This window comes from Manis pentadactyla, chromosome 2 (genome assembly GCF_030020395.1).
Source record: "Manis pentadactyla isolate mManPen7 chromosome 2, mManPen7.hap1, whole genome shotgun sequence".
NCBI lineage: Eukaryota > Metazoa > Chordata > Mammalia > Pholidota > Manidae > Manis > Manis pentadactyla.
Genome location: NC_080020.1, coordinates 77,625,200 through 77,652,028, shown reverse-complemented (window position 1 = coordinate 77,652,028; position 26,829 = coordinate 77,625,200). Strand labels below are relative to the sequence as shown.

The following is a 26,829-nucleotide window of genomic DNA, read 5'->3' as shown; positions in this document are numbered from 1 at the left end:
ATGGGAAGAAAAATCTTATTTAGTGTTACACTTATTTTTTTATGTATGGGCTTTTCACTAACTTTGGACAAGATACTTGCCAGGAAGAATGTAAGGTGAGTAATGCACATTTTTTAATGCAGTGCATCTGTGAACTTCAGTGCAAGTGTGAATTAGGTGGTTCTGTAATTTCTTTATATTTTTGCATAGCTATGTTTATTTATAATTAAAAATGGATATACTAGATTAGATGATTCAGTAGCTACTAAAATCACTGAACTAGAGTTTATAAAGAGATAAAAATGTAATCTTTAGTATAAGAAGGAAGAGTTGTTTGTTGAAAATGTATAAGAAATGTTTGTATTATGTATCAAAGTATCTATAAGAAAGTGACTCAAATCAGTGTTCAGGTTTCTTTTATACTTACAAGTAAATGTTAATTTCACAGCTTCTCTTGTTTTTGTTATGTGAAAAGAGGTAAGGAAAAATTTTTAAACCTTGGAAATGTATAACCTCTCTCCCAAAGAAAAGGTGTTAAATTTAACTGGTAGAAGATGGTAATTGCGTGAAGTACATTCTATTTAAAATTAACAAGCAAAATTTCTAGTTCTGATTCCTTTGTCCTTTTGGCTTATTTCCATATCATTTAAGGGAAATGAGATTTATTTGTAAGGAAGAATATTCAGAATTTGAATAGCAATTAACTTATGTCATACCTCCCAATTACTCATTATGTGTGATCTGCATAAATGCATCAGGGGATTTAGTGTGAACGCAAGGATGGCAGCAAGAAGGAGGATCTGCCAAATTTGTGTTAAATAATCTTTAAGTAACCAGCTGATAACAAGTCTAAGTACAGGCATTTCTTACTTCTTTCCCCCATTGTTTCCAAATCAGTTAGTACTTTCATTCAGGTTCATGTTCAAATAATAAGTGACCTATACTCCTCAGGTGGGCTTAGTAATATTTCCTCACCTGGTTTATACAGAAATGACTGACCTGTGTATCACACTGGTAAAATGTACAACAAGAGCTATAAAAATCCCAGTTCTGTTTTTGAAACAAGGTTAATGAGTTTAAATAATCATTGCTTCAGAAAGGGCCCTAGCAATCACGTAAATCAATGATCATTTGAATTTCATAATATAGCCCATTAATTCATTATGCTAATCAAGTATACTAATAAAGCATGTTAATTAATTAAGAGTAGGGGTCACCACTGTTCCTTTACCAGTACTTCATCTTGGGTTTATGCTTAAACAAAAAAGACGTCTTTTTCTTCTCACACAGCATCCTGTGTGATCTTCCATTTCCACTTGCCCTCCACAGTTAGTTCATTCATTAAGCCGCTTGTTCATGCATGCATGTAGCACATATATTTTTATTACTTGGTACTCTTAAATAGCTAGACAATGTGCTGGGTGCTGTGTCTACAGTGGTGAGCAAAACAGACATAGTTCCTGCCCTCATGGAGCTTTAAGTCTAGAGGGGGAGGCCTTCATTAATCAAATGAACAATATTGTCATAAATAAACTGAAATGTGATGTGAAAGAAAAGTAGGGGAGGCTATGAGCACATTTACTAGGGGGACCTGGTCTGGTCTGGGAAGTCAGAGACAGTGTTACTGAGGAAATGATATTTGATCTGTTATCTAGAAGATATGGAGGAAATAACTATGAGGTAGGGGGAATGGGAAGGTGGAGAACATTCCAGGTGGAGGAACCAGCAGGTGCTAAAATTCATGGTGGATGAAGGGAACATAGGAAGCATTTAGGGAACTAAGCTATAGAATGCTGTGTAGCTGGAGCAGGGAAGGAGGAGGTGGAATGCGCTGAGCACAGTTAGCCGGCGGAGGTGTCTCGGGGACCTGCAGGCCCAGCTGGGAATGTGGTCTCCATCCTGAGTACAGCTGGGGTGCAGCTACTTCACCATCATCTTCCTGAAGGCACGCTTGGGAGATTCATGATGAAAAACCTAGCGAATCGCAAATATGGCACCGGACACGACAAGCCTGGGGCTCTTGATCATTTTTCAGGTGTTGCCAAGCTCCCTTTTGCTGGAAAAGGGTCTGAATATTTTAGACAATGTAGGTTTAACTTTTTTTAAGCCAGTGTTTCTCAGTTTATTCACACAGATAATTATAACTAGGTAATGTAGTCCCACTTAAGTTCAGAGATTTTATGATGATGTAAAAATGCTATATATTTTGTCTTTGGTTGAGATAATGGCTTCTCATAAAACCTCATTAGTTCAGGCTTATAGGGGTAGATAATGCTTACCTAGACACAATTACAATTTATTTTTAAAAAGTATAGTAGCATTATTATATATTCATGAGATTGGAGCAATCACATAATCCACCACACAGCCACGATATTTAAATAAGATGTGTAGATGATTTTTCAGTTTGTGCATTTTAGAAATTATCTAACAACTTTCTGTTATTATCAACAAAATTTCTGTCTCTAGCACTGCCCTCACCTTTTTTCCTTCATCCCCCACCCCTCCAATATAATGACATTAGTATTTTCATTTAAATTGGTGCTTGCATCAGTATAACTATATATATATTGTTCACTACCAAACCAGTTAAGTTAGTATACTGTAATTATGTTTCTTTTCTCTTTGCACAATTCGTCCCTTTTCTCTTGAGTTAAAATTACCTTTTTAAATTTGCAATATTAAAATATGCATATTCTTAATTCTCTTACAAGTTCCCTCATCTAACATGTAGGGTACTCTCAAATCATCCTTTTTTTCTTTACAGCCCTTGTGTCCTTGCTGCAGTTTGGATTGATACTCTCTAGGTATGATGGGCAGTAGTCATCCTTAGGTTTCTCTTCATCAGTCCTTTTGAGTCAGATCCCCTGTTTATTAGAGCCTATGTTTTCATCTTGGTTTTCTCCCTTACTTGGATGGAATACACCCTCCATTAGCTTCCTGTGACAGGGTGTGGGACATGCATTTCCTGAATCCTTGAACTATTCTTTTTATTTCTAGAAGTTAATAGGACATTTTATTTGCCCCAGGCTCCAAAATGTTAGAAGTACCTTATCTCACAAATGTCAACTCAGAATGCATCACAGAGCTAAATGTAGGCTATAATTTTAATGCATCTAGATAAAACACAAGAGAAAACTTTTGTGACTTTATGTTAGTAGAGTATTAAATTTTATGAAAATTAAAACTTTTGCCTTTTGAAAGTCACTGTTAAGAAAATGAAAAAAGCAGAACACAGAATGGAAGAAAATATTTTCAATATATGTATATCTGACACAGGACTTGTATCCAGAAATGCAAGGAATTCTCAACTCAATAATAAGAGAACAGTGAACTCAAATTTTAAAAATTTGCAAAATATTTAAACATACACTTCACAAAAGAAAATATATGAATGGTCATAGACACAAGATAAGATGGTAACATGATTAGTCATCAGGGAAATGAACATTAAAATTGCAATGAGATAGCAACCCACACCTATTAGAATGGCTAAAACTAAGCAGATTCTTTAAATGTTAACACCAAATGTTACAAGAATGTGAAGCCACAGAAAAGCTCATACACTAAAATTGATTGGGAATTTTTAAAAAGTATAAACTTCTACTATATGACTTAGCCATTCTACTTCTGGGCATTTATTCATAAGAAACAAAAACATACTCCTATATAAACTCCTACACATGCTATCCTACACATCCTATACTTACATCTTTATTTGTAGTAGCCCCAAACTAGAAACACCATAAATGCCTATCATTGGGTACCCAGACAAAATGTGGTATATCCATACAATGAAATATTTCTCAGTAATAAAAAGGAATTAAATATTGATATACATAACATCAGTGAATTCCAGTCATTGTGTTAAGACTGAAAGAAACCAAGCACTAAGGAATATATGTTATATGATACTGTTTATAATTCTAGAAAATGCAAACTAAAGTGACAGCAAGTCTGTAGTTGCTATGGCTGAGGATGGAAGTGCATGGGGAAACTTTGGTGGGATGTGAATATTCTGTACCTTTATTATGTTGGTATGTCACAGGTATATGCATATGCCAGCACTCATTAAGTTGTACACATTGAATGAATGCAGTTTATTGCACTTAAATTTTACCTCAAAGTTGATAAAGTAAAAAAAAATAGTTGTATGCATGCATGAAGTTATTAATAACCAGTAGACATCATAGTCACCAATTTTTCATCTTCAGAAAGTCTCATTAGATAATAGAGATGATATTACAAAGAGAATGGTGCATTAAATTTGTAATTGGTTTCATATAATTAATTCTAAAGCACTTTAATGTAGATTTGGTAACTTTAGCTGAAATTATGTTTTGCATATAGATGATATATAATGTGTATTTTTCTCTAATTGTAAAAATGTTGAAAGTCTATATAATAGTTATACATACAGGTCTTGGATCAGAATCTCAAGTATTGAGTTTGATCTGCATTCTCATATACTACAGGTACAACTTATAAATTTAAAATATATAATAAATTATAAAACTTTTTATGGTATTTATGGCACAATTGAAGATTTAAACACTGGCATGATATTTAATGTTAAAGAATTATTAATAGTTTATAGATATGGTTGGGCTGTTATTTTAACAAGTCCTTATCTTTTAGAAATACATACTTAAATGGTATAATTTCTGATATTTCCTTCAAAATAATACCAGAATGAGGAAGTGGGTGAGCTCATAGGTGAAACAAGATTGGTTATGACTTGATAATTACTAAAGCTGGATGATGGGTACAGGTACATGATAGGGGGCTTATACTTTATTGTATATATTGGTGTGTTCTTGTGATAGTCCATGATGAAAAGATGTGTACACCTTCTAAATTACCAATTTCACTTCTAGGAATTTATCTTAAGGAACTTCTCAGGGGTGTGAACCAACAGTCCACAATAATGTTTAATGTAGTATTGTTTATTAATTGGAGACAAATACTTAATAAGAATTTGGTTAAGTAAATTGATACATTTGTATGATGCAATACCATGTAGAATTCAAAATTATGTCAGAAAAATATATAATTACATGCAAAAATATTTGTGATATATTTTTAAGTGAAAAAAAAATTGCTGACTCCAAAACAAGATATTTACAAGTCTGTTTCAAAATTTTATAAAATGTAAATTATAGGTGTATATTTGTTTGTGTGTGGGTAGAGTGAAATTATCTTCATAATTTGCCAGCCTTTTTGTCATAGAATACGTCTTTCTTTATTAAAGATAGTTGAATATTTTCACTTTAATATGTAAACAGTACAATGTACTATAAAATATCACTGTAAAATATTTTATGTTTCATAGTTTGGATTTTTGGTTTATTATTTTTTGGTTAAACATCAGTGTCTAGAATACTGTTTGGCACCTAGTAGGCTGTCAATAATATTCAATTAACAGGGACTAGGGTTGATATTAAAAAGTAGGCTGTCAATAATATTCAATAAACAGGAACTAGGGTTGATATTAAAATTTTTTGTCTTTACATTTTTCTGCATTTTCCATATTTTCTTTGAGGAGCATATATTACTCTTAAAATCAGAAACTCACTATTAAAAAGTGGATGATTTTGATAGGCTAAGGTTCTAGTCTTCTACTCTGAGATGTAATAAACTGGAATATCTTCCTTAAAACTTCATATAAAATCTGAAATGTAGATATTTTTCAATATCTTTATATTTTTCATCTCTTTCCAGTTTCAGCTCTCAAACATCTTCAAATAAAGAAGAGGTGATAAACAGTGGTAAGACCTGTAATTGCCCTTATGATTCCCTGGGGGGGCCAAGGAAGGGTTTTGTCTGTGACTTTTCTGAATACTGGTGCTTACATTAGAGTCTCTCATACGACAATCTAACTCGTGTATTTTCAATTATGAGCCCAAAGAGGCTCAAGCACCTAGCATATTATTATTACTCAGTTACATTAATAAATCAATGATATTTAGCCTTTGTGTTCATAGCATTTACTTGACAGGTCAACAGAATAATGGAGATACGAAGCCAATCCAGAATTTCTCAACAATACCAATCACACAGGTATGAGTATATTAGAAAACTAGATTGTAGCTTTAAAAAAAATTTAACACATTTCAATCATGTCAGAGCCATTCTGAAAATATAAATAGTAATTCTGTTAATAACTAACATTCTGCTTGAACTTTGGGTGGGTAATCTGGTAGTTGAGAAAAAAACTGAAGTTTCACTTGCTTTCATATACTGTTGACCCTTGAACAACATGGGTCTGAACTGTGTGGATCTACTTATACAGGGTTTTATTTTTAGATTTGAGACAACTTGAAAAATTTTGTTCCTGGTTTACTTTATTGTAAGAATACATTATATAATACATGTAACATACAAAATTTGTATTAATTGATGGGTTATATTACTGGTAAGGCTTCTGGTCCACTATAGGTTATTAGTAGATTAATTTTTGAAGAGTCAAATGTTATATGTGGATTTTCAACTGTGTAGGGGGTTTGTGCCACTAATCCTGGCATTGTTCAAGAGGCAACTGTATTTTCATTGCACTTTTAGTTTTAGCTTTTCCAGACTGGACCACTATTGTACCAGTATGGCTTTGGTTGCTGGTAAGCTCAGATTGCTGCTGCCTGTTTAATTTCTCTTTAATCTGTACCTTTACTGGAGTAATTGACATGGAATAGTTGGTCTAGATAATTGGATCTTTTCTCAATACAGACCCGCCTTTTGACTTCCATAGTTGGGTGCTGAAGTGCATTCGCTGTCTTGGGCTTCCAGGCAGTTGGCAAAGGTTTCGGAAGATGTTGAACAAATGTTAGAATGCCTTGCTAGTTTATGTGTATTAAATGATCTGGAGCTGCATGGTTGAAGATGGTGGCTACTAGCCACATGTGGCTATTTATATTTAAATTCATATGAGATAATTTTAAGTAAATTAAATATTAAGCTCCTCAGTTTTACTGGCCACATTTCTAGTACATAATAGCCACATACAGAGCCAGTGTCTGCTGCACTGGACAGTGCAGATATAGAATATACCCAATATTGCAGAATGTTCTATTGGTCTGGAGAATTATGCTTGATTTCTAGAAACCTTTTTTTTCTTTGGTTAACCTGTTAGTTTCTTTAAAGTTCTGCATTATTTGGGTTCTTACTATATTGTTTTCTGAAGAGATTACTGCCATTAGTTTCATGGCATGGTGAATTTTTTTTTAGTTAATAGACTTTAGTGTTTTTCTGAATAGTTTCAGGTTTATAGAAAAAATTAACAGAAAGTACAGAGCGTTCTGCTCGATCCCTCCTCCTCCAATTTTCTCTATATTTAATGTCTTGCATTAATGCAGTACATTTGTTAAAATGGATGAGCCAATATTGATACATTATTATTAAGTAAGTCCATAATTTGTATTAGGATTCACTCTTTGTGTTGTACATTTTATGGGTTTTAACAAATGTGTAATGATACCTATCTATCATTATAGTATTATACAGAATAATAGTTTTCATGGCCCTAAAAATCTCTTATGTTCTATCTATTCTTACACTCTCCCTCTCCTAGCACAGTGCCTTTTAAAAATCTGTATTCCTATTATTATCTGCAAAGTTGGTTTTTTAAAACAATTCGGTCCTTTCCATTTTTGGTGCTTTGTGGAACTGGGTTCCTGTCATTTTAGGTTTGTTGTGGTCTGCCCCACCTCTCTCCTTTTACCAAATGATAGCATGGACTCAAACTAGAGAGATCAGAGTTTCATTATGCTGTGAATTAACCCTTTTACTTCCACGAAGTCTTTTGTCTCATGGGAACATACTCATCTCTTAAATTGTGTTTATTTGCTCCATTAGGCTCTCAACTACAATCTGACCAGACAAAGACATTTAGGAAACAAACCTTGGATTGCATTCAGCCATCACAGACCAGTTAATGTCTCTGTGGATGGAATTCCTTGCATTCTCTTCTGGTCCAAAAGAATAATAATTAAATTTAAGAATCAGAGCTGGCTGGACCTTACAGATGAAGCTTTTGGCCGGAAGGCAACAGTGAATGCTGTCAACTCAAGCTGCAGTGAAGAAAGTGCCACGTAAGTTGACTGCTCTAGAGGAACCCCTAAGGGTGACTGCAGTCTGTTAACTAGATGGTCCAGGTTTCTTTCATTTTAAGACAATCGTAGTAGGCTCCTTTGTACATGACCCTCACACACATCTCTGAGGAAATGTTTACTGTCTAAACTGAAAGAACAAGTCCAAAATCAATTTTTTTTATCAAGTATTTTTTCCTCAGCAATTTTCATCTGAATTTTAGCTAATTGTTACAATACCTTGTGGAAAATCAGAGTTCAGAAAATGAAGGTTTTCAAATTCATTCTGAAAAAAGAGAAGAGGACTCCAGATTTGGTAGCAACTCCAAATATGAAGTGTCAAAGTACTTTTGTCCCAGCAGGGAGGAAAATCAGTAATCACAGAGCAGAGTTCAGCATGTTCTAGTGGGTAAAACAGAGAAGACTGGCTTTAGCAAGGGCAGATGTTCCATTCTAGGAAGTATTCTGAGGTTGTGGAATGTTGCCTGTTTGCAAATGTGCAAGGGTACCTTGGAATGGCCAAATTTCAGAGAATTATTTAGGACATTTCAAAAGTGAATAGAATAATCAAATAATTTTGATTTGAAATAAGTATATTAAACAAAATATCCTTTAAGAGAAGATCAATTTTCATTGCTTTCTCTGCTTTTCAGTCATCCATGCAAAAAATGTTTTGCTTGTATTTGTTTTGATCCAGGGGGAGGAAGTCTGGCATGGCCCACTTGCTTTCTATAAACCTTCTTGCTTTCAACATTTGCTGGTATAATGGAGGCTTTTGGGAGATTCTCTGCATTTAGTCTGGCCTGGTTTAGATGGGCAGAATGCTTTGTATAAACCATAACATACTGTGTATTTGTGTGTATCCTTTTTATATACTTTGGCTGGAAACACTTTTTTATTCCTGAACTTCTCATTTAAAAATGATTGATGATAGGTAAATGGATTGTATTACTATACACTTAAAAGTTAAATTAAAAATCTTAGTATCTTGCTCTTCAGAATGACTGTCTCTTACTAGGGAATTACGGAATTGCAAATGTGCATATCTAGAGTCCTCCCAGATTTTTTATTGTTTCAACATGACTATCAAAGAGACTCCATCACTGCTAGGAGCTGAGGACCTTGCCTCAGGCTATTCGTTAATCCCCTGCAGGGGGGTCTTCGTTTGTGGTCAGCTGCCCAGAGAGGCGCTGGTTGCTTGGGAAGCACCTGGCCTGCCTGTGGCTGACCCGTCCTCCTTGATCCCACTTATCCTGACTCCAGGGTATTTGTGGGGAAGATTAGAGCACTGCAGCTTTTTGCTGGGCTTTAGAAACCTTAATGATCACTGGGAACCCAGAGACAGAAAGAATGAATACTTGATTTCTAGGCCCAGTTCTGCGAGTGAGTTCTATGATTTTACGTACAGGAGCTCTTGTAGGATCATCACTGTGAGATGGAGATGTTGGCACGTTAATTGCAGCTAACAGGACTTGAGTTCTTACCATGGGCCAGGCACCGTGAGGACTAACAGGCATGGTATTTGTTGTTCTTCACAATACTATTGTGAAGAAGTCCCTGAGTCACGGGCACTATTTTCATCCACGTTTCAGGTGAGGAAATCAAGGCTTGTGGAAGTTAGAAAACTTGCTATCATACAGCTTGTATGGTAATAGCCCTGGTGTCTAAAATGTCTTAACAATGACATTTTACTTCCTCTCTTTTGGCTCCATCTCATAGGGTTGTGAAAACCAAATAAAGAAATGTATTCATAAGAACTTTATATTCAGAGGTGTTTCTCCACGGAGGACTATTATCTTCCTAACTTAGTAATGATAACATGGTGTCTAGTTACCTGGGGGAGAGGCCTGGGGAAGCTTTGGTTTTCACAATTACATGAATTAATGTTTGGGGGGGACCTGAGTTTTTCTTCTTGGTTACTGTCTAAGAATTCTCCTGAGGCGAGTCCTGAGTGTGCAGTCTTACCTCCTGGAGTCCTGTTCAGGGGAGTGTGCAGGCTTCCTGGAGGGCCAGCCCCAGGGGAGGAGTGGGAGACTTGCCTGGACGCGAGGTCTGCAAGGACCAGCTACTGAGACCGCCCAGTGAATTGCATAGATTTCGTGATGCCTTTGCTGTGCTGGCAAGGAAATCTTATGTGCTCAAGAACCAGAAAGGGAGTTGCTGAAAGAACAAACCCAAGCAAAGACATAACCGTGTAAGGTCAAAGAACAGATTAAAAAAAGATGACTGTGTTTTAGCTCTTGGAAACAGAATGTTCAGGGAAAGGCAAATTGTTAGCAGATGGATTTGCTATAAAGTCTTTTTAAATAGTGAAAGCCCTACAAACAGAGCATAATCCCAGCATGTGTGGATTTTGAATTTAGGCAATTGCAGTCTGACGAATTCATAATCCATTTTAAATGTGAGAGGGTAGGGTGCTTGGAAGAGCGGGAGAAGCTCTTTCTTGAGCGACTTGCTGGGTTCTGTTTCTCCTTTGTGTTCCCAGGTTATGGTGGAGTGCCCAGCGCTTGAAAGATTTTCACTGAATGATCGTGAAATTTGCTTTGCTGAAATCAGACCTTGTGTTGTTTACTCTGCAGCAGAGCATATTAACAGCTTCCACTGAAGCCAGGACTGCTAGAGAAAGCTCTTGGAGCATCAGAAGCATGGAGGCCCTTGAGCTGCTGCCTCAGCTGCAGGCACAGAGATAGGGTGGGCTCACCATGGCTGTGTCGTGAGATTTAGTTTGTTAGCTATAGAGCCAGTTTAGGGGTAACTAAGCTCTTCTGATTCCTTGGAAGAACTAGAAAAATTTCTGTTATAGTAAATGACCAGTCAGATTTATAAAATAACTACTCAAGAAATGGATTTTCCTTCTTTCAAGTATTTTCAGTAATTTGTAACATACTGTCAGAATATTGTTGTAGAAAGATCCTCTTGAAGACTTGCTTTACTGAGTACATTAGCTCACAAAGTGTTTATTAATGAGTGTTGCTAAGGTGTCTGAGTTTATGATGTTAGGAAATAGAGATATTTCTCTTAGCAATCTTACCTATATGATTGATTTTATAAACACGTCCCTTTTCGCCATAATTAGTATGAAAATAAACTTCAGCTCAATCACTGAGTTTTCTGTTTTTTGATAAGTGAGACAAATTAATGAGATTATATTTGCGTGATTTTTTCAAGGTTTTTTGTTTTTTGTTTTTATAGTGTATATTGAGGGGTTATAACTTCTAGACGTTATAATGTCACATAGCAGCATGTGTATTTGAATTTCTCACATTTTGCTATATCAATTATTTATTAAGCTTATTATTCTTATTTTTCAACCTTATGAAATATAAATGAAATACACTAAGATGCACACATTTAAAGTATACAATTTGATCAGCTTGGACGTGTATCACCACAGTCAAGACAGCAAATATTTTCATTACTCTCAACAGTTTCCTTGTGCCCTGTGTAATCCATCCCTTCTGCCACTCCCACCTCTCTAGGTAACCACTGATCACCTTTCTATCATTATAGATTAGTTTGCATTTTCAAGAGCTTCATATAAATATAGTTTTACAGTGTGCATTCTTTCTCGTCTGGCTTCCTTCACTTAGCATAATGATTTTGATACTCTTCTATTTTGTTGCACATATCAAAGGTATGTTTCTAACTTATACTGATGAGTAGTAAGTACTCCATTATATGGCTATACTGCAACTTATTTATCCATCTACCTCTTGATAGAAATTTGTTTTTCTTTCAGTTTTTAGATAACTTTCCAAATAAAGTTGCTATAAACATTCATGTACAGGTTGTTGTAGGTACATATATGTTCATTTCTCTTAGGTAAAGACCTAGCTATAGAATAGATGGATCATATTGTGTGTATGTTTAGCTTTTTAAGAAACTGCCAAATCATTTTTCAAAGTGGCGCTACCTCCCTTCCCGCCAGCACTGTATGAGAGTCCCAGTTGCTTTACGTGCTTGCCAACACTTGGTATGGTCAGTGTGAGACTGTAGAGAAAATACTTTCGTGTTTCTGCAGGGTTAGTAATTTCTGAACAAATTTTACTAGGCCTGGGGTTAAGAGCTAAGCCTTGGAGTTAGTAAGAGGTCTACTTCCACAGAAGAAAGTGTTTACAAGTCAAGGAGTAATGAAGCTGATCACCACGGAGTCATTCCAGGGCTTGGAAATCCAGAGGGGCTTCTCATCTTCCCCTTGGAATCACTTATTTACATGCATACGTGTTACATATTTAACCATTTATTTCCTTTATGTTGAGTTATTTGCTCCCATCCAAAGGCTAATAAAATTCATCTGCTTACATTGTGAGGCAGGTACTCAGGGTCCTTCTCTTTTCTCATCTGAAGGAAAAACATTGCCACTAAAGAAGCAAATGTTTCCTTCTCTCAGGAGGTGAAGGGGACTGCCCTCTCTGTCCTATATAAATTCCCGGATTCATAACGTTGGTGTTCCTCAGTAGTATTACAAATCCCAGGATGTGCGGGCTGACATCTGGCTCTCATTGTGTTGCCCACAGGGAGGAATTGGATTAAAAGGGGAACCAGTGTAGTTGTTGCTATGAGGTAGAAAAATATGACTCTGCTCCAGGTAATTTCATGTTAGCTTTCAGAAAAATGGGGATAAATATGGATATTAAAAACTTAGGAGTAGGCTTTAAAGAAGAAGTTTTAAGCATTTTGATGACTGTACTGTGGTGTTTATTTATTGTGGTATATTTTCCTGATTATTAACGATGCTGAGCAATTTTCACTTACTTATTGGCTGTACATCTTCCTTTGTGAAGTGCTTGTCTTTTGATCATTTTTAAGTTGTATTGTCTTCTTTCTATTGAGTAGTTAATATTTATTGTATTCTAGATACAAGTTCTCTGTGTATGTGTTGTGGTGTTGTGAATATTTCTTCTGTGGCTTGCCTTTTTTTGTTTTCTTAACAGTACCTATTGAAGAGTAAATTTTTTAATTTAATGAAGTCCAATTTATCAATTTTTTTCTTTTACAGTTCATACTTCTTTATTTTTTCAAGAAAATTGCCTACCCCAAGATTGCAAAAATGTTCTTTGATGTTTTTTCTATAAATCTTATAGTTTTAGTTGTGGTAATTTTTTAATATAACGTGAAATAAGGGTGACTTCTATTTTGATGGATTGTGCTGTTCGTTTCCTTAGGTTGTCTCTGAAGTTTGGTGATGCTGAATATCTCAAAGGTCTTGGTATCAGGTAGGTATGGACACCACTTTGGAACCTCATAGGTTCAGCACTTCACATTAGTTCCATATAATTTATTCTTTCAACATGTAAGTATCAGGGGCCTACTATGTGCTAAACACTGAGCTGTGTGAAATGCCACGTTTATCTAAGCACACTGAAAAGTCAGTGATGTTGTGATGGGATCCTATAGTAATACTTTTTTCTTTTATCTAAATATCTATGGTTTTTCCTTCCTCAATTAGGGACCTAGAAACCACATGTATCTTTTCCCTCTGAGCAAAGAACAAAACAGCAGTAGACTCACAGACACTGAGAAGTGACTGATGGTTACCATGGCAGAGGGGTTGAGGTGGGTGGGTGAAGAGGGTGAGGGGTATAAAAGGGCACAAAATCTTCAGTCATAATATAAGTTGGTCACAGGTATGGTAGTACAGCATGAAGAATATAGCCAATGACTCTGTAACATCTTCCTATGTTGACAGATAGTAATTCCACTAGAGGGGGTGGGGATTTAATAATATTGGTAACTGTTGAACTACTGTGTGGTTTACTTGAAGCCACTATAAGATTGTATATCAATGATACTTCAGTTAAAAAATATATATATTTAAAGTTCCAAGGCTGAGGCTCTAGTGTGAGGTTATTTTTCTATATAGTTTTTTTTTTACAATGAATCACACTTACTCATTTAACAATAATGAAAAAGTCTCTCTCTCTATATATATCTGTTTGATATAGGAATGGGGAATATTTTTGATTCACATAATACTTTTTATCCCAAAAGGCAAATAACTTTATGATTGTTATTTTTTCTGATGATAAAAGTCTTTGGCAGCCACTGTCAGCATCTCATCTATATCCGTTAGGCATTTCCATTTGAGAGCACTGTGGTCCATCATCTCAGCTTTCAACTGCTAGTCTTCCTTTGCCTAATATCTACCTGTGGCAGAAGGAGCCCACTGCCTCCCATCCCTATCCCAGCAGCACTCAACCAGTGACTGAGAAAAGTGTTTAAATACCCACCTCCCTCACCCTTAGGGGTCTCCTTGTTTCAGGGACTCAGAAAACTCAGAGTCATGCATTCTACTCTGAATCCCAGGGTTCCCCATAGGTATCAAGCCCCACTTGCCCAGCAGTGGAAACTTGCTTAATAATGTGTCTTTTTCTGTTTCCAGTCCTCTGTCATTTCTCTTTCTCCCTTCTACATATTTTGAATGACTAAATTTGCAAATAAATTGGAATCACCTCCCCAAAATACTTCTTGTATTCACATCCTTGTCTCGGGGTCTGCTTCTGTAGGAGACCAGATTCCTCTAAGACAGGGTTATACATGTCCATTGATAACAGAAAAATCAGAAAATATGAAGCTATAAAAAGATGAAAATGAAAATCCACCCACCATTTGTAATCACTGTTAACATTTTGATCTCTGTCCTTCCAGAATTTCTATGTAGTCACACATTTTTAATGAAAAAAAAATGTCATGTCATATGTTTGCCTTTTTTTTAATTGCAGGAGAATAACCCATTCCAAAATGACTAAGAGTAATGGCTGTGGTCTCAGATTGGATTTGAAGCCCAGTGCCATTATTTACTCTCTGAGTAAACTTGCACAACTAATTTATTTAACCCTCTGTATCTTAATTCATTGTTTGCAAGTTGACAGTACAACACTATCTATCTCTTGGTGTTGTACTGAAGATTAAGTAAAATACATATAACATAGAAGGAGCTTGACATAGAGTAACAGCTATTACTATTATTTTTGACCATTATTTAGCTAATTCTATTATTGTCCATTTAGTTTTTCTCAAATTTTTATGCAATAATAAAATCAAGTTTTGATTCTAAAAAAGAGAAAAACCCCAAGCTCTTTGTGTTTTCCTTTTGTAGGAATTTGTATTGCTCACTTTTGGGGGCAGTCCTGGCATTTACTCTCACTCCGTTAATAAGGAGACTTATTCAGAAGTAGGAAAGTTCTGTCTCTGAGCCAGTTCTACTACTTGACAAAAGAGGGCGCGATTGTACTGTTCATGCACAATGTCCTGCGTCAGCAAATTTAAAAGTGCTTTGTGGGTAATACTGTTTTATAATATTTTTCAGATTCTCCCTTACCAATTACAGGTCGTCTATCCAGAGCTGGTTTAGTTTGCACCGAGTTGAGATTATTTTCAATAATTCAATCCAAGCAACTTTTAATGCAACTGACATATATGCTCCATCAAGTTATTCATACCACTGTCACCGAGTCAGCAGCCTGCAACGCTATGATGCTCTCTTGTTGCCCAGTGACATGGATGACATATCAAGTCTGTGGGAGGTCACTTTTGTTGATTTCCAGGTAATAAACTAAAACAAATGCTCAATGCACCTGTGTATTTGGTGCCAAAGAAACTCAGTGTTTGTTAGGAAACACCTGAAATATAAATGTTTAAGGAGAAAAGAGGAGTGGATACCTTTAAAATAATACTGGTATTTTTTCTTTATCTTCTAATATATGAAATGGACTAGGATAGAGTATTTCCTCTCCCTGTGCACTACACCCTTCCCCTCCCACTTGCATGTACATTCAGGGTTGTCCAGTCACAAATAATTATCAGCGAGGAATGCTAACAGTCTAAGCCAGAGTGAAGCTGTGCTGTGAAGCCCAGTGACTGACACTGCCTGGACTGAGAGGCCCTTCTGGGGAGAGGCATTGCGGACAATTATTTTATTTCCTTCAGGGGGTATAGAAGTGATCCTATCAGGGCAGATAAGAAGTGCATCTGTAGAGTGAGTGACAGCCTTGGCAGTTAGCACAGGAATGAACTGTCAGCGAGGGAGTCAAAAATATCCTACAGATCCTCTTGAAAGTATTTGGGGAAAGGCATGGAGGCCTAAGAGGTTGCTTTTCACCACCAGGATCTCAGGCTGAGAGAGATCTGTCAACGTCCTTTGTCCTGTTTACGTGTGAAAGAAGCTTACCTTGTCCTTCCAACTCACTGAAATAGCCAGAGTTTGCATGTCCCTTTTATGGGTGCTTTCTAATCTTTGACATATATAAATGGAAATTCCAAGATATATGTATATTTACTCTCCCTCCCCCAGCATGGAGAGGGGTGGTAGTGATGAGAGGCAGTTTGGGGTAGGGAAAGAGCTTGCATTTTGGGGTTTGAAAGACCTGGTTTCAGATTACTTTTCAGCCACCCAGGCAAGCTATTGCACCCTCAATTTCTGACCTATCTTTATGGGTGTAAAGAATTCATGGTCTAATATATGTGGCAACATCCAGGACCACGTTAAGGATGGATAAACAGTAACTACTACTTACGAGTCCTCTGTGTGTCAGCATTTTTATAGTTATTTTACGTCTTTGTCTTCAAAAGTTGTCCTAATGCTCCAAGACAGGTATTATTATCCCCATTTTACAATTGAGATGACTGAAACTTTGATGATTACTTAAGTTTTCAAAGTGATATAAGTGGTAAATGGTAGAGGCAAAATTTGAATTCTGGACTGTCTGGCTCCAATGATACTTTATAATATATATAATATATATGTATTTACATAATATTTATAAAGTATATATATTCCTCTCTCATGCTTTAAAAAGGGAAGCAGGAGGAAAGGGCATAAGGAGGTAACAATGAAAACAAGGAATAACTCACACATAATCTTGCCTAATTAGAACAGCAGAACTGATTGATTTATATATACACCTTGTTCCAGCAATGACTTAAGCTGATTTATAGAAATACTGCAAAAAAAACTTTGATAATGGGCAAACCACTTCATACCCATTAGGATTGTTATTATTAAAACCAAACAAATCCCAAAACAGAAAATAACAAATGTTGGCAAGGATGTGGAGAAATTAGAGCCCTTGTACATTGCTGATGGAATGTAAATTGGTGCAGCTGCTGTGGAAAACAGTATGGCAGGTCCTAAAAATCTAAACATGAAATTACCATGTGATTCAGGAATTCCACTTCTGAGTATATAACTAAAGGAATTGAAAGCAGGGACTTGAACAGATATTTGTACACCCATGTTCACAGCAGCATTATTGACAATAGCCAGAAGACAGAAACAGCTCAAATGACCATCAATGGATGAATGAAAAAACAAAATCAATATCTGCAGCAGCATAAATGAATCTTAAGGTATTATGCTAAGTAAAATAAACCAGACAAGAAGGACAGATATTTGTATGTTTCTACTTACGTGAGGCATCTGGAGAAGTCAGACTGAGAGATAGAAAGTGGAATGGTGGATACTAAAAGCTGGGGGAAGAGGGGAATGGGGAATTCGTGTTTAATGGGTACAGACTTTTGCTTTTGCAAGATGGAAATTCTGGAGATGGGTGGTGGTGTTGATTGCACAATGATGTGAAACTACTTCATGCCAATGAGCTATACACTTAAAAATGGTAAAGATGGTAGATTTATATTATGTATATTTATAATAAAAAGAGTGTAAAACAGCAAAAATGGTCAGAGACATGGGGGTTAAGAAAACAAAAGAAGAAGGATCAGTTAGAAACACCAGTGAGGTTGGTATGCAAAACCAGAAGAGCATCTATCTGCCCCACTAGAAGTGGCACAGTAATTCAGCTCTGAAGCTTCAGAGAAGCAGATGTAAGAGTCACCCAGTTACATGGTCATGGAGTTCATAAGACTTCTGAAAATATGCTTGTGGAGCACATGCATCCCTTGTGTTATGCATGCCAACATTGTCAACAGCAGTCTCATGGCAGACACAGCACTGGGTGTTGGAGGTGGCCTCACTAAACCACCCTTAATGTAAGCAGGTGGCAGGATGCAAGCTCAGTCCAGGGGAAAGGTAGTTCAGGTGTGTATACAAGTCGCATTCCACATATGCAGTTTTGCTGATCTGGCTCATCCTAGGAATAAAGGGTGGCATGATCTCACATGCATGGCCGACTCACATACCCTGGGTAAACCCTCAGATGCCTCAGGTCAGCAGCTGGGGACTGTGGGATAGGGTAATCAGCATCACAGGAAGGTCCTTTATCCAAATAGCTGATTTCTGATTCATAAGAATGCAGGCCCAGTGTTTCTGGATCTTCTTACTTTAAATAGAAGCAAAAAATATGGATTCTTATGGGAAATTTTCAGAATGTTCAGGTCTCTGAGCCAAACAAAACTCACCTGTGGGCTAGATACAGAGTGCTTACAACCTCTAGTCCAGAAAATGGATGGACAGCATGTCCTTCGGGCACTCTCCACAGACAGCTGTTGTCAACCACTTCTTAAGAATTAGGTGGCATTCGCTGTGAGGACAGTCTCTTTGGCTGGAGTTGCAGCATCAGATGAGGCCTTCTTTTGTCACTGATAGGTTTGGCTCTTCAGGTACTAGTCTGAAGAAAAGGCCGCTTTGCCTCTTCAGAGTGGGGGCAGGCCAGCGATCCCGGAAGCCAGGGCGAGAGTCTCCTTTAGGAGCTGTTTTGGATTCAGTCTAGAGCACAGACAACTGAGCGAGTGAGGCCCCTAAGGTCTGTGGCATGATGGGTGGCTACAATCATTTTAGCAAGGAAAAATGCTAACATGCCCACTTAAGTCATAAAAATGAATTCTTAGTAAAGCATTCATGTATAATTCAATTTTCTGATGTACCTTGTCAAAACTAACTTGGTGACTGAATATATAGGGTTATATTCTAAAGCCAGCTAGATATGGGAGCTGCCTTCCACAAATGACTACTCTTATTTAGAGTGTTTACTCTGTAGCCCTATTTCTTTCATTGTGATACTATCTAGATATTGGGGCCTGTTGCTGATTTGAACCCTCTCCTAGTCCCAAATAATTAAGCCACTTCATCTGCACAAATGAGAAGGCTTTTCTTTCTATTCTCTGAGCAGGATAGAAGGAGGGGCTGGTATACAGCTCTTCTAAAACCAGTATCAAGTCTGTGTGGTACAATGAATAGAGAGGGAGAGATAGTAACAGGAGGAAAAAGAGACAAAACATACCAGGAGTTATGGAGTCATAAACCGAGAAGTGACTCTGAAGCCAAATTGCCCAGGTTTGACTTACAGTTTCACTACACTTAATGCTGTGTGACTCTAGGCAAGATACTTACCTTTTCTGTGCCTCAGTGTTCTCATCAATAAAATAGGGATAAAGTAGTAATTTGTTCATAGGTTCTTGGGAGTATTAAACAAGTAAAGGCAGTGTCTGGTACATAAAAAATCTTCAATTAGAGTGAGCTTTTATTATTATCTCACTAGGAATCATAATATCTTCCTTAAAAGATTTCCTGTCCACTTCCTGTCAGCATAATCAAAGGCAGAGGAACTGAGACTTACTGTTCTTTGTGAAATTTATACTAACATTCTGTGTGTGCTTTAAATTTAGAGACACCACAGAAGTTGTGGTTTTAGATGAACTAGAATGTTCCTAAAAATTAGATTAAAAGATGTTTTATTTCAGACCCTAGAGCCTCAGAAGCCTCTTAATTATGACAGCCATACATCTCAAGGTTTCTGGGTCAGTCTCGATTTAAAATTGTTTCACTGTTCCTGTGAGCACACCCATATTTGTTAGATCATGTGTTTAAATTATTCAGCATATATGGCCCCAGCAACTTAAATTTGGCTAATTAGGGGTCCAGAACCCCCAGCACAATTTGGAAGTAGATTTTAGGAGAGAAAGAATATGTTACTTCAGCTCTTTCTCCTGACAGATCCAAGGCTTTACCATCAAGGGGGGACAGTTTGCCAGGACGCGAGACTGCACCTCTTCCTTCTCTCCAGCCATTGTGATCGGCCTGGCGATGTCCCTGATCCTGGTGCTCGTGCTGGCCTATGCCCTGCACATGCTCTTCTACCTGCGGTACCTGGACCGGCACTACGATTTCATCGCCTCTCCGGCCCACTTCCCCCAGCTGAAACCTCGAGATGCAGCGGAAGAGAAGGAGCTGCTGAGGAGCCAGGGAGTCGAGTGCTATGAACTAAGAAGCCAACAGATATGCAAAATTTACGTTTGATAGCACAGGCCCCCTCTCCCTCACGAAGTTCACAGTGGGCTCTGAAAGGAGGTGTTTCTGTTCTGTGCTATTTGACTTGTGACACACGGTTTTCACCAAATGGCTTTTTTAAAAAATAGAAAATACATGCAAAGAGTACATTTTGAAGCATCCACTGGCTGACTTAGATAGACCTGGGGTAATGAAAAAGGTATCTCAGGAATCCCACAGAGATCAATATGACTGTTGCCCCAGGGCTACTTTGAAAGCAAAGGGATGTTTCCAGTTAGGAGATGAAGAGTGATGCAATTTAGAGAAGGGAAGGTACACTTGGTCTTCCTCATCCGTGCTTGTTTGGAAGTTCAGAATTTAAAATATTTTGTAATGTAGTTTGTAGTTTTCAGAAATTATATCCCAACTTTATTTTAAAAAATAGTTTTTTCTCTTCACAGAACTGTTTAGGGAAGACGCCTGTCTCTATGGTAGAACACCTTATTCAGGGGCTTTCTTTTCATTTACTTTGCTGTTCAGAGGCAGCCCAGGCCAGTCCCTGCAGGACGGGTGACAGTCCTGGCAGTAGCTTGCCTTTCTCATCCAGCTGTGGTGCCACGGTCTGTCTCAGTCGTCTGACTTAAACCTCCACCAGCGCTCCCAGGTACCACTTCAAATAAACAGCTGTACCAAGGAAGAACTGTGTTCGTTTTGCAAACACAGCTGATTTATGCCACAAAAGACTTGGAGAATATGTATGTGGGAATGGATTCTGAAGATGCTAGTTCAGAGAGCGATGTGTGTAGTTTTAGACTGGGCTGAATTTTTTGAAGTAGGTTCTCTTACCAGATTTTGGATCAGATCTGCTGGTTTGAGCAGCTGGGAGTATTTCCAATAGTTTACTAGGTTGATTACAATCTGAACTCAACAGTGACATGCACTAAATGAAATAAACCAGAAATTCTTGGTATAATACAGAGAAAGAAAATAAATTTGATAGAGAATTGGGATGTAGGAATAGATTTATCATGTCATGACCTGCTCTCCATCCCCCTAACTCTTTTCCTCTGTGAAGGCCTAGAGGACACTCCTTTTGTCATAAACTGAAAAAGGCATTGGGAACACGGTATCAGCATTTTTGAAGTGTGCTCCACTGGCCATCCCCTGTAGGATGTGGATGAAGAGAGGGACTGCACTGGAATCCTTAGGCTTAGTGGGGAACACTGAGATCTTGTAGTGGCAGAGGTCAAATAGCAGCACAATAGCCTTACAGGGCTAAAGGGCTGTAGTGTTAGATTAAATTGTTTGTTGTAATAAAGTGGTCTATGAGAGATGTGGCTGGCAGTCCCCTGCAGGACATGTACAGCAGAAGAAGCAACATCCATCTGGTGTGAAAAGACCTCATATGAGGCACCGTGGTGAATTCCCAGAGCTGCATGTTCATGACTCAGGAAGAGAGCCCTTGACTGAAGAGGAGACCTCTTTAAGAAGGGTCTTTGTGCTTCATATTTAATGTTGAGCATAATCGTGAGCAATTTTATGCTTGTCCATTGGGTATATACCATTTTGTATCACTTCTGATGTATTTTTATCTTCAGAAGCAGAACTAACACACAATTCCCATGCATGCCTTCTTTATTAACACAACAGGTGTGTGATTATCGCCCTGTAATTGTAAGTGCTGAAGGAATATGACCTAAAAGAGGCCTGTCTTCCATGAAGGTCTAGAACAATATGGTAGAGAAAGTGATAGTTGACATGAGTAGGAGTTGACCAGGTGGGTAACATGGAGAAGGACAAATATGGCAGAAGGAAACACATATGCAAAGACCAGACAGAGGTCAGGAGAACTATGATATGTGTTTATGGGCAGGCACATACAATGTATTTAGAGGGATGAAAGATGGTGCTGGAAATGAAGAGAGGGAACAGGTCACTGTGCTCAACTAAAGACTTAGAATCTTGACTTGAAGTAATGGAGAGACCCTTGAGAGGATTTTAAGCAAGGTGATTACATGGTGTAAAAATGTGAGTAAAATAAGACATATATGTCAGGAAATTATTGCAATAGTTTGGGTAAAAAAACAATAGGATCTACATCAAGACAGGTGTAAGGAAGGAGATGGGAAAGGTATTTAGGAAGTTGGTACAATAAGACTTGACAACCAGTTGGCAAGCCACATTGACTGGTAGGTATCTTATTTGGGGTGCTGGGTGGTTGGAGATGCTAGTCTCCACAATCAGGGAGAAACAGGTAAGGGTAAGCAATGGAAGATTCCTCTAGGCAGGTCCTATGATAAAGGTCCAAGTAGACAATTACATATAAGATTCTGGGGCGAAAATGGGGAAATCTGGACTAGAAATAGAAATTTGGAAATGTAGCAGTGCTGCCAGTGATCCTACCAGTATTCCTTTGTATCTTACATGCACCTTTCAGTGCGTCCTGTCCCATCTGTTCATTGCCAGTAACTTCCCTCAGAGGCTGCTCTGCCTGTGTTCATTGCAGGCTGGAGCTGCTGAGGAATTAATGCCCCCTGGAGTGGCCCTCATGTAGTGACTCTTGGGAGTTGTGTATAAATACCCCAGCTTATTTGCTCCTTGACTGGAATAATTTTAAAGTGGGTTCTACACAATTTCCTGAAGTTCCCCAGCAAGACTAAACTCCATTGTGTTACCTATCTTGCTTGATAATGTTCACTTTATTAACTCTCTTCTCTGCCCTATCTTACTTCCTTGCTCCCCTAATGTTGCTTCCTTATATCACCTCCAAAATAAAGTACTTGCATTCAAATCCTTGTCTCAGGGCCTGCTTCTCAGGAACTCAAACTACAAAAAGTAATGCACATAGAGGGAAAACTGCATTTGAAACAGCTTATTTTTACAACTCGTATAAAACATACAGTTCTAAGAACACAATGCTAGGACCCTTTCAGGGCCATGGACAAGACCTGTGTGTGTGAATTTTTACAGAGATTTGCCCTTATACACAACTGTGGACACTGGTTAAAAAGTCTGTAAGCCTGTTGTCTTCATGTCAGATGCCAAGACTTGAAGTCTACATGGCAGGCAGCTGGGAAGGGAAGCAAGAACAAGCTAGAATCCATGAAGAGATGGGACCTTGAGAGTGAACTGGGACCTGCCATGGTTTACCGCCTCCAGCCTTGATAAAGTAGTGCCCTTTGCCAAAGAGCTAAACAAATGGTCCAGGAGTTGAGGATGTTGGAGGAGTTGAGGATGGTGGATGTTGATGTTTTTGTAAAAGTTGATCCAGGAGAAGGTAGAACAGCTACAGGCCTGGGTGCCGCCCTTTGCCAACAGGGTGAGCCTGTAGATAAATGATAATGTGCTCGAGTTACAAATGCACCTGACTTTATCTTTTAATGGTTAAAAACAATGTGATGGCTGCTTCACTTCCACCTTCTAAATCTTATGCAAATAGGTCTCTCAAATATGGCCCACCTTCACCAGAAACACAGGGAAATGAGTTCTGGGAAACACAGTTCAGCCAAGCTATATTGACATATTACTAAACCTCTACAGCTTGCCCATTGTCAATTTGGCACCCGTATACATCTCTGTAAACTATATTTATTATAGTATGTATCTTAAAAATAGATACATTTACAGAGTCATACTTCTGCCTAACATTATACTACTATCTACCCTGTGTACAACTGAAAATAAGCTATAGCCCTTTCTCCCAAAGTGTATTCTAACTCTTGTCTATGTTTTTTGGTCACGTTCATTCCTTTTTTAGGTTATTCAACTTCCCCTTTTGACATCCTGTAACTTAAATTCTGAGGTACAAGTTTAACAACTTACATCAGCACATGATAGATGGTAGGAGAATAGGAGAAGGAAAGAAAGCAGAAGTATTTGGTATGTGTACGATGATATCAAATAAACACGAGCTACTCATAACTACCATACTCATTTCTGCAGTTAGTCACATGGTCTAGCTGCTATTTATAATTGCCTTCTGTTAAATGGAGTCATGTGCCTGGTGCGGTACCTACACATTTATTCCTCAAGTGTCTGGGCCAACTTGTTGCAGCTTTCCATTGACTTTAATCCCAGGACACAGGAGATCCAAGAGGCACCCCGGGGTCCTTTTCTGCCCTCACACTGTGTAGTAGCAATCCAATTTCCCTGCGATAATGAGAATCAATCACCAGGACCACCAGGGTTTCCAGACCACTGGAATTCAGGCTAGATAATTCTTCCTTGTGGGGGCCATCCTGTGCCTTGTGGGGTGTTTCAGCAGCACCCTCGACCTCTACCCACTGGGTGTTGGTAGCTACTCTCCTCCTGCACTGTGACAACCAAAAGTGTCTCCAGAAATTGCAAATGTCCTCTGAACAAAATTGCCCTCAGTTGGCAACCGCTGGAGTAACCTATTTCTTTGCCAGTTGATTCACAGGCATATAGACCCTTAAGTGGCTGTGTGGCAGTCTCATTTTGTCTCTTGGGAACTAAGACCTCCAAACCAGCCATGCCTAAAGTTGAAGAAAGGAAAGCAAAACTATATTAGAGAATGACTAGGGCTATTCATGAGAGGATGTACTCCGATGTCCATCCCTTGATTCCCAGATTCATGAATCCTGGTGTGCAAGAAACAGAACCATACATTGAGGTATACACTACATCCTGGTCCATATTGCCCCAGCCCTGGAAGACGTTGTCACCTTTCAGCACTATAACTGAATCTTCAAAAAGTCATTCAGTTATTCTATCAAATAAGCTACCTCAAGTTGATAGGCACCATGGTAAAAACAGTGTATGCCATGGACATGGGCCCATTGACTGCACTTCATTTGCCTTGAAATGAGGTCCTTGGTCAGAAGCAATGCTGTGAAATATCACGACAAAGGATAAGGAGTTCTGTAAGTCCACAGATAGTGGTTTGGGCAGAAGCACTGTCAGAAAGACATCTATGCCTAGGGTAAATGTTTATCCAGTGAGAAGAAAGTGCTGCCCCATGATAGACGTGGTCCAGTATAGTCAATCCACCATCAGATAGCCAGCTGATTCTCTCTAGGGAGTGGCTCCATCTCAGGGGCTCACTGCTCTTCTCTGTGCTGGCCGATTGAGTTCCTCCACAGTGCTATTGTATAAGGCTTGATGGATAGGAGTCCATTTTGCTAAGTCCATGCATTACCTCTATCCCTGCCATTGTGGTCTTTTTATTTGAGCCTATTTGGCAATAACAGTAGATGGAGAAAGAAGTTAACTGACAGTCACAGAACCAGTCATCCTGTCCTCCTGATTATTAAAATCCTCCTCTGCTGAGATCACACTTTGGTGAGCATTCATATGGGACACAAACATTTTTGCATTCTGCACCCATTTAGAGGTGTTTATCTAAATATTCTCTAGGCCTTTATACTAACAGTTTTCCTGTTGTGGTTCTTTTGAGTCCCTGACTACCCAGGCAAACCAGTAGCTCCACCTCAGGAATTGCTGTAGACCTGTAGATGTAGTTAATTTTCCTGCCAGGCAAAATGAATAAGCAAATGTATCACTTGAAGCTCGGTCTGCAGGGAGGACTGCTGCTGTGCATACCCAGCTTCATGGGCTTGCTGAGTCAGACAGTATCTACTCCATGGTGGGTGCCTCATGTCTCATAGTAACTTGGCGGCTGATGGTCAAGTGCTCCAACTCTTATTAAGGTCAACTAGAAAGTCAAAAGCTGTTTCTGAAAAGGAGAGTAGTTATTTGCATAGGATGCCCTGGCTCTGCTGCAAAATCCTAAGGGTCCTCCTTGTGTTTCACTGTGGGGTCCTGCCAAAGGCTCTGGGCACAGCCCTGCCTGCCACCGACACTTCAAGCTGACTCCTTATGCACAACATCACAGGATTTCAGCCCTTGCTTCTTGTTATTGTTAATTATATTTACTTCTGGGGAAGCATATAGAATCACTCACTAAACTCTTGTGTATATGTTTGATATGGACCCTGTGAAAAGCAGAATAACACCCCTCCCCAAAAGTTCTCCATGTCCTAAGCCCTGAAACCAAGGTTCCTTTTTAAAATCTTCAAAATATTGTAGGTTTGCTTTCCAGTGGAGGATCAACCTTTCTCTCCTTCCATTTGGAGGACTGTGAATGAGAATGATCAGCAATTTCCTTTCCTGATGAGGCTGGGAAGAGACTGGAAAATCTTCCTTAGCCCAGCGCCCTGTCTCATGTCTTGATGGTGCTTCTGGTGTCCTAAGACTGAGGAGTTCCAGCCTTTCCTAACATAAAGCTAGATTGCAGTGTCCATGATGTCCTATTCAGCATCTGGGCCTGTGGTCCTTTTTTAAAAATAATTTGTTTTGCTTTGTTTTACAATTGTTAAAATCTAGAAGGTGCTGGTTGAGACACTCTCTAGTGACAATTTATAGTTACATGAATTTTCTGGACTAAAAATAATTTCAAAAACAATCTGGGTACTGACATATGGTTACCAGGTCTATATTTTGCCACATAAGGCCATTACAAGCTCCCATATCCAATCATTATTTAATGTTGGATAGAAACCTAGGAAATTGCCATTTTTATAGGTCAAAAACAGTTGAATATTGGCAATTTCCTATGGTTCAACGTAATATATTATAGAATATTTT

The 26,829-nt window shown here is 38.2% G+C and overlaps 1 protein-coding gene across 1 annotated transcript; it reads left to right on the top strand.

Annotated features, from left to right (window-relative positions):
• On the top strand, window positions 1-23,000 carry LOC118926822 (V-type proton ATPase subunit S1-like protein). The gene is made up of 7 exons (XM_057493772.1): window positions 1-95; window positions 5,707-5,747; window positions 5,978-6,039; window positions 7,828-8,063; window positions 13,226-13,276; window positions 15,370-15,607; window positions 19,951-23,000. The coding sequence occupies exons 1-7, from the start codon at window positions 1-3 to the stop codon at window positions 20,251-20,253; spliced, it is 1,026 nt and encodes a 341-aa protein (XP_057349755.1). The 3' UTR covers window positions 20,254-23,000.
• The last annotated feature ends 3,829 nt before the right edge of the window (window positions 23,001-26,829 follow it).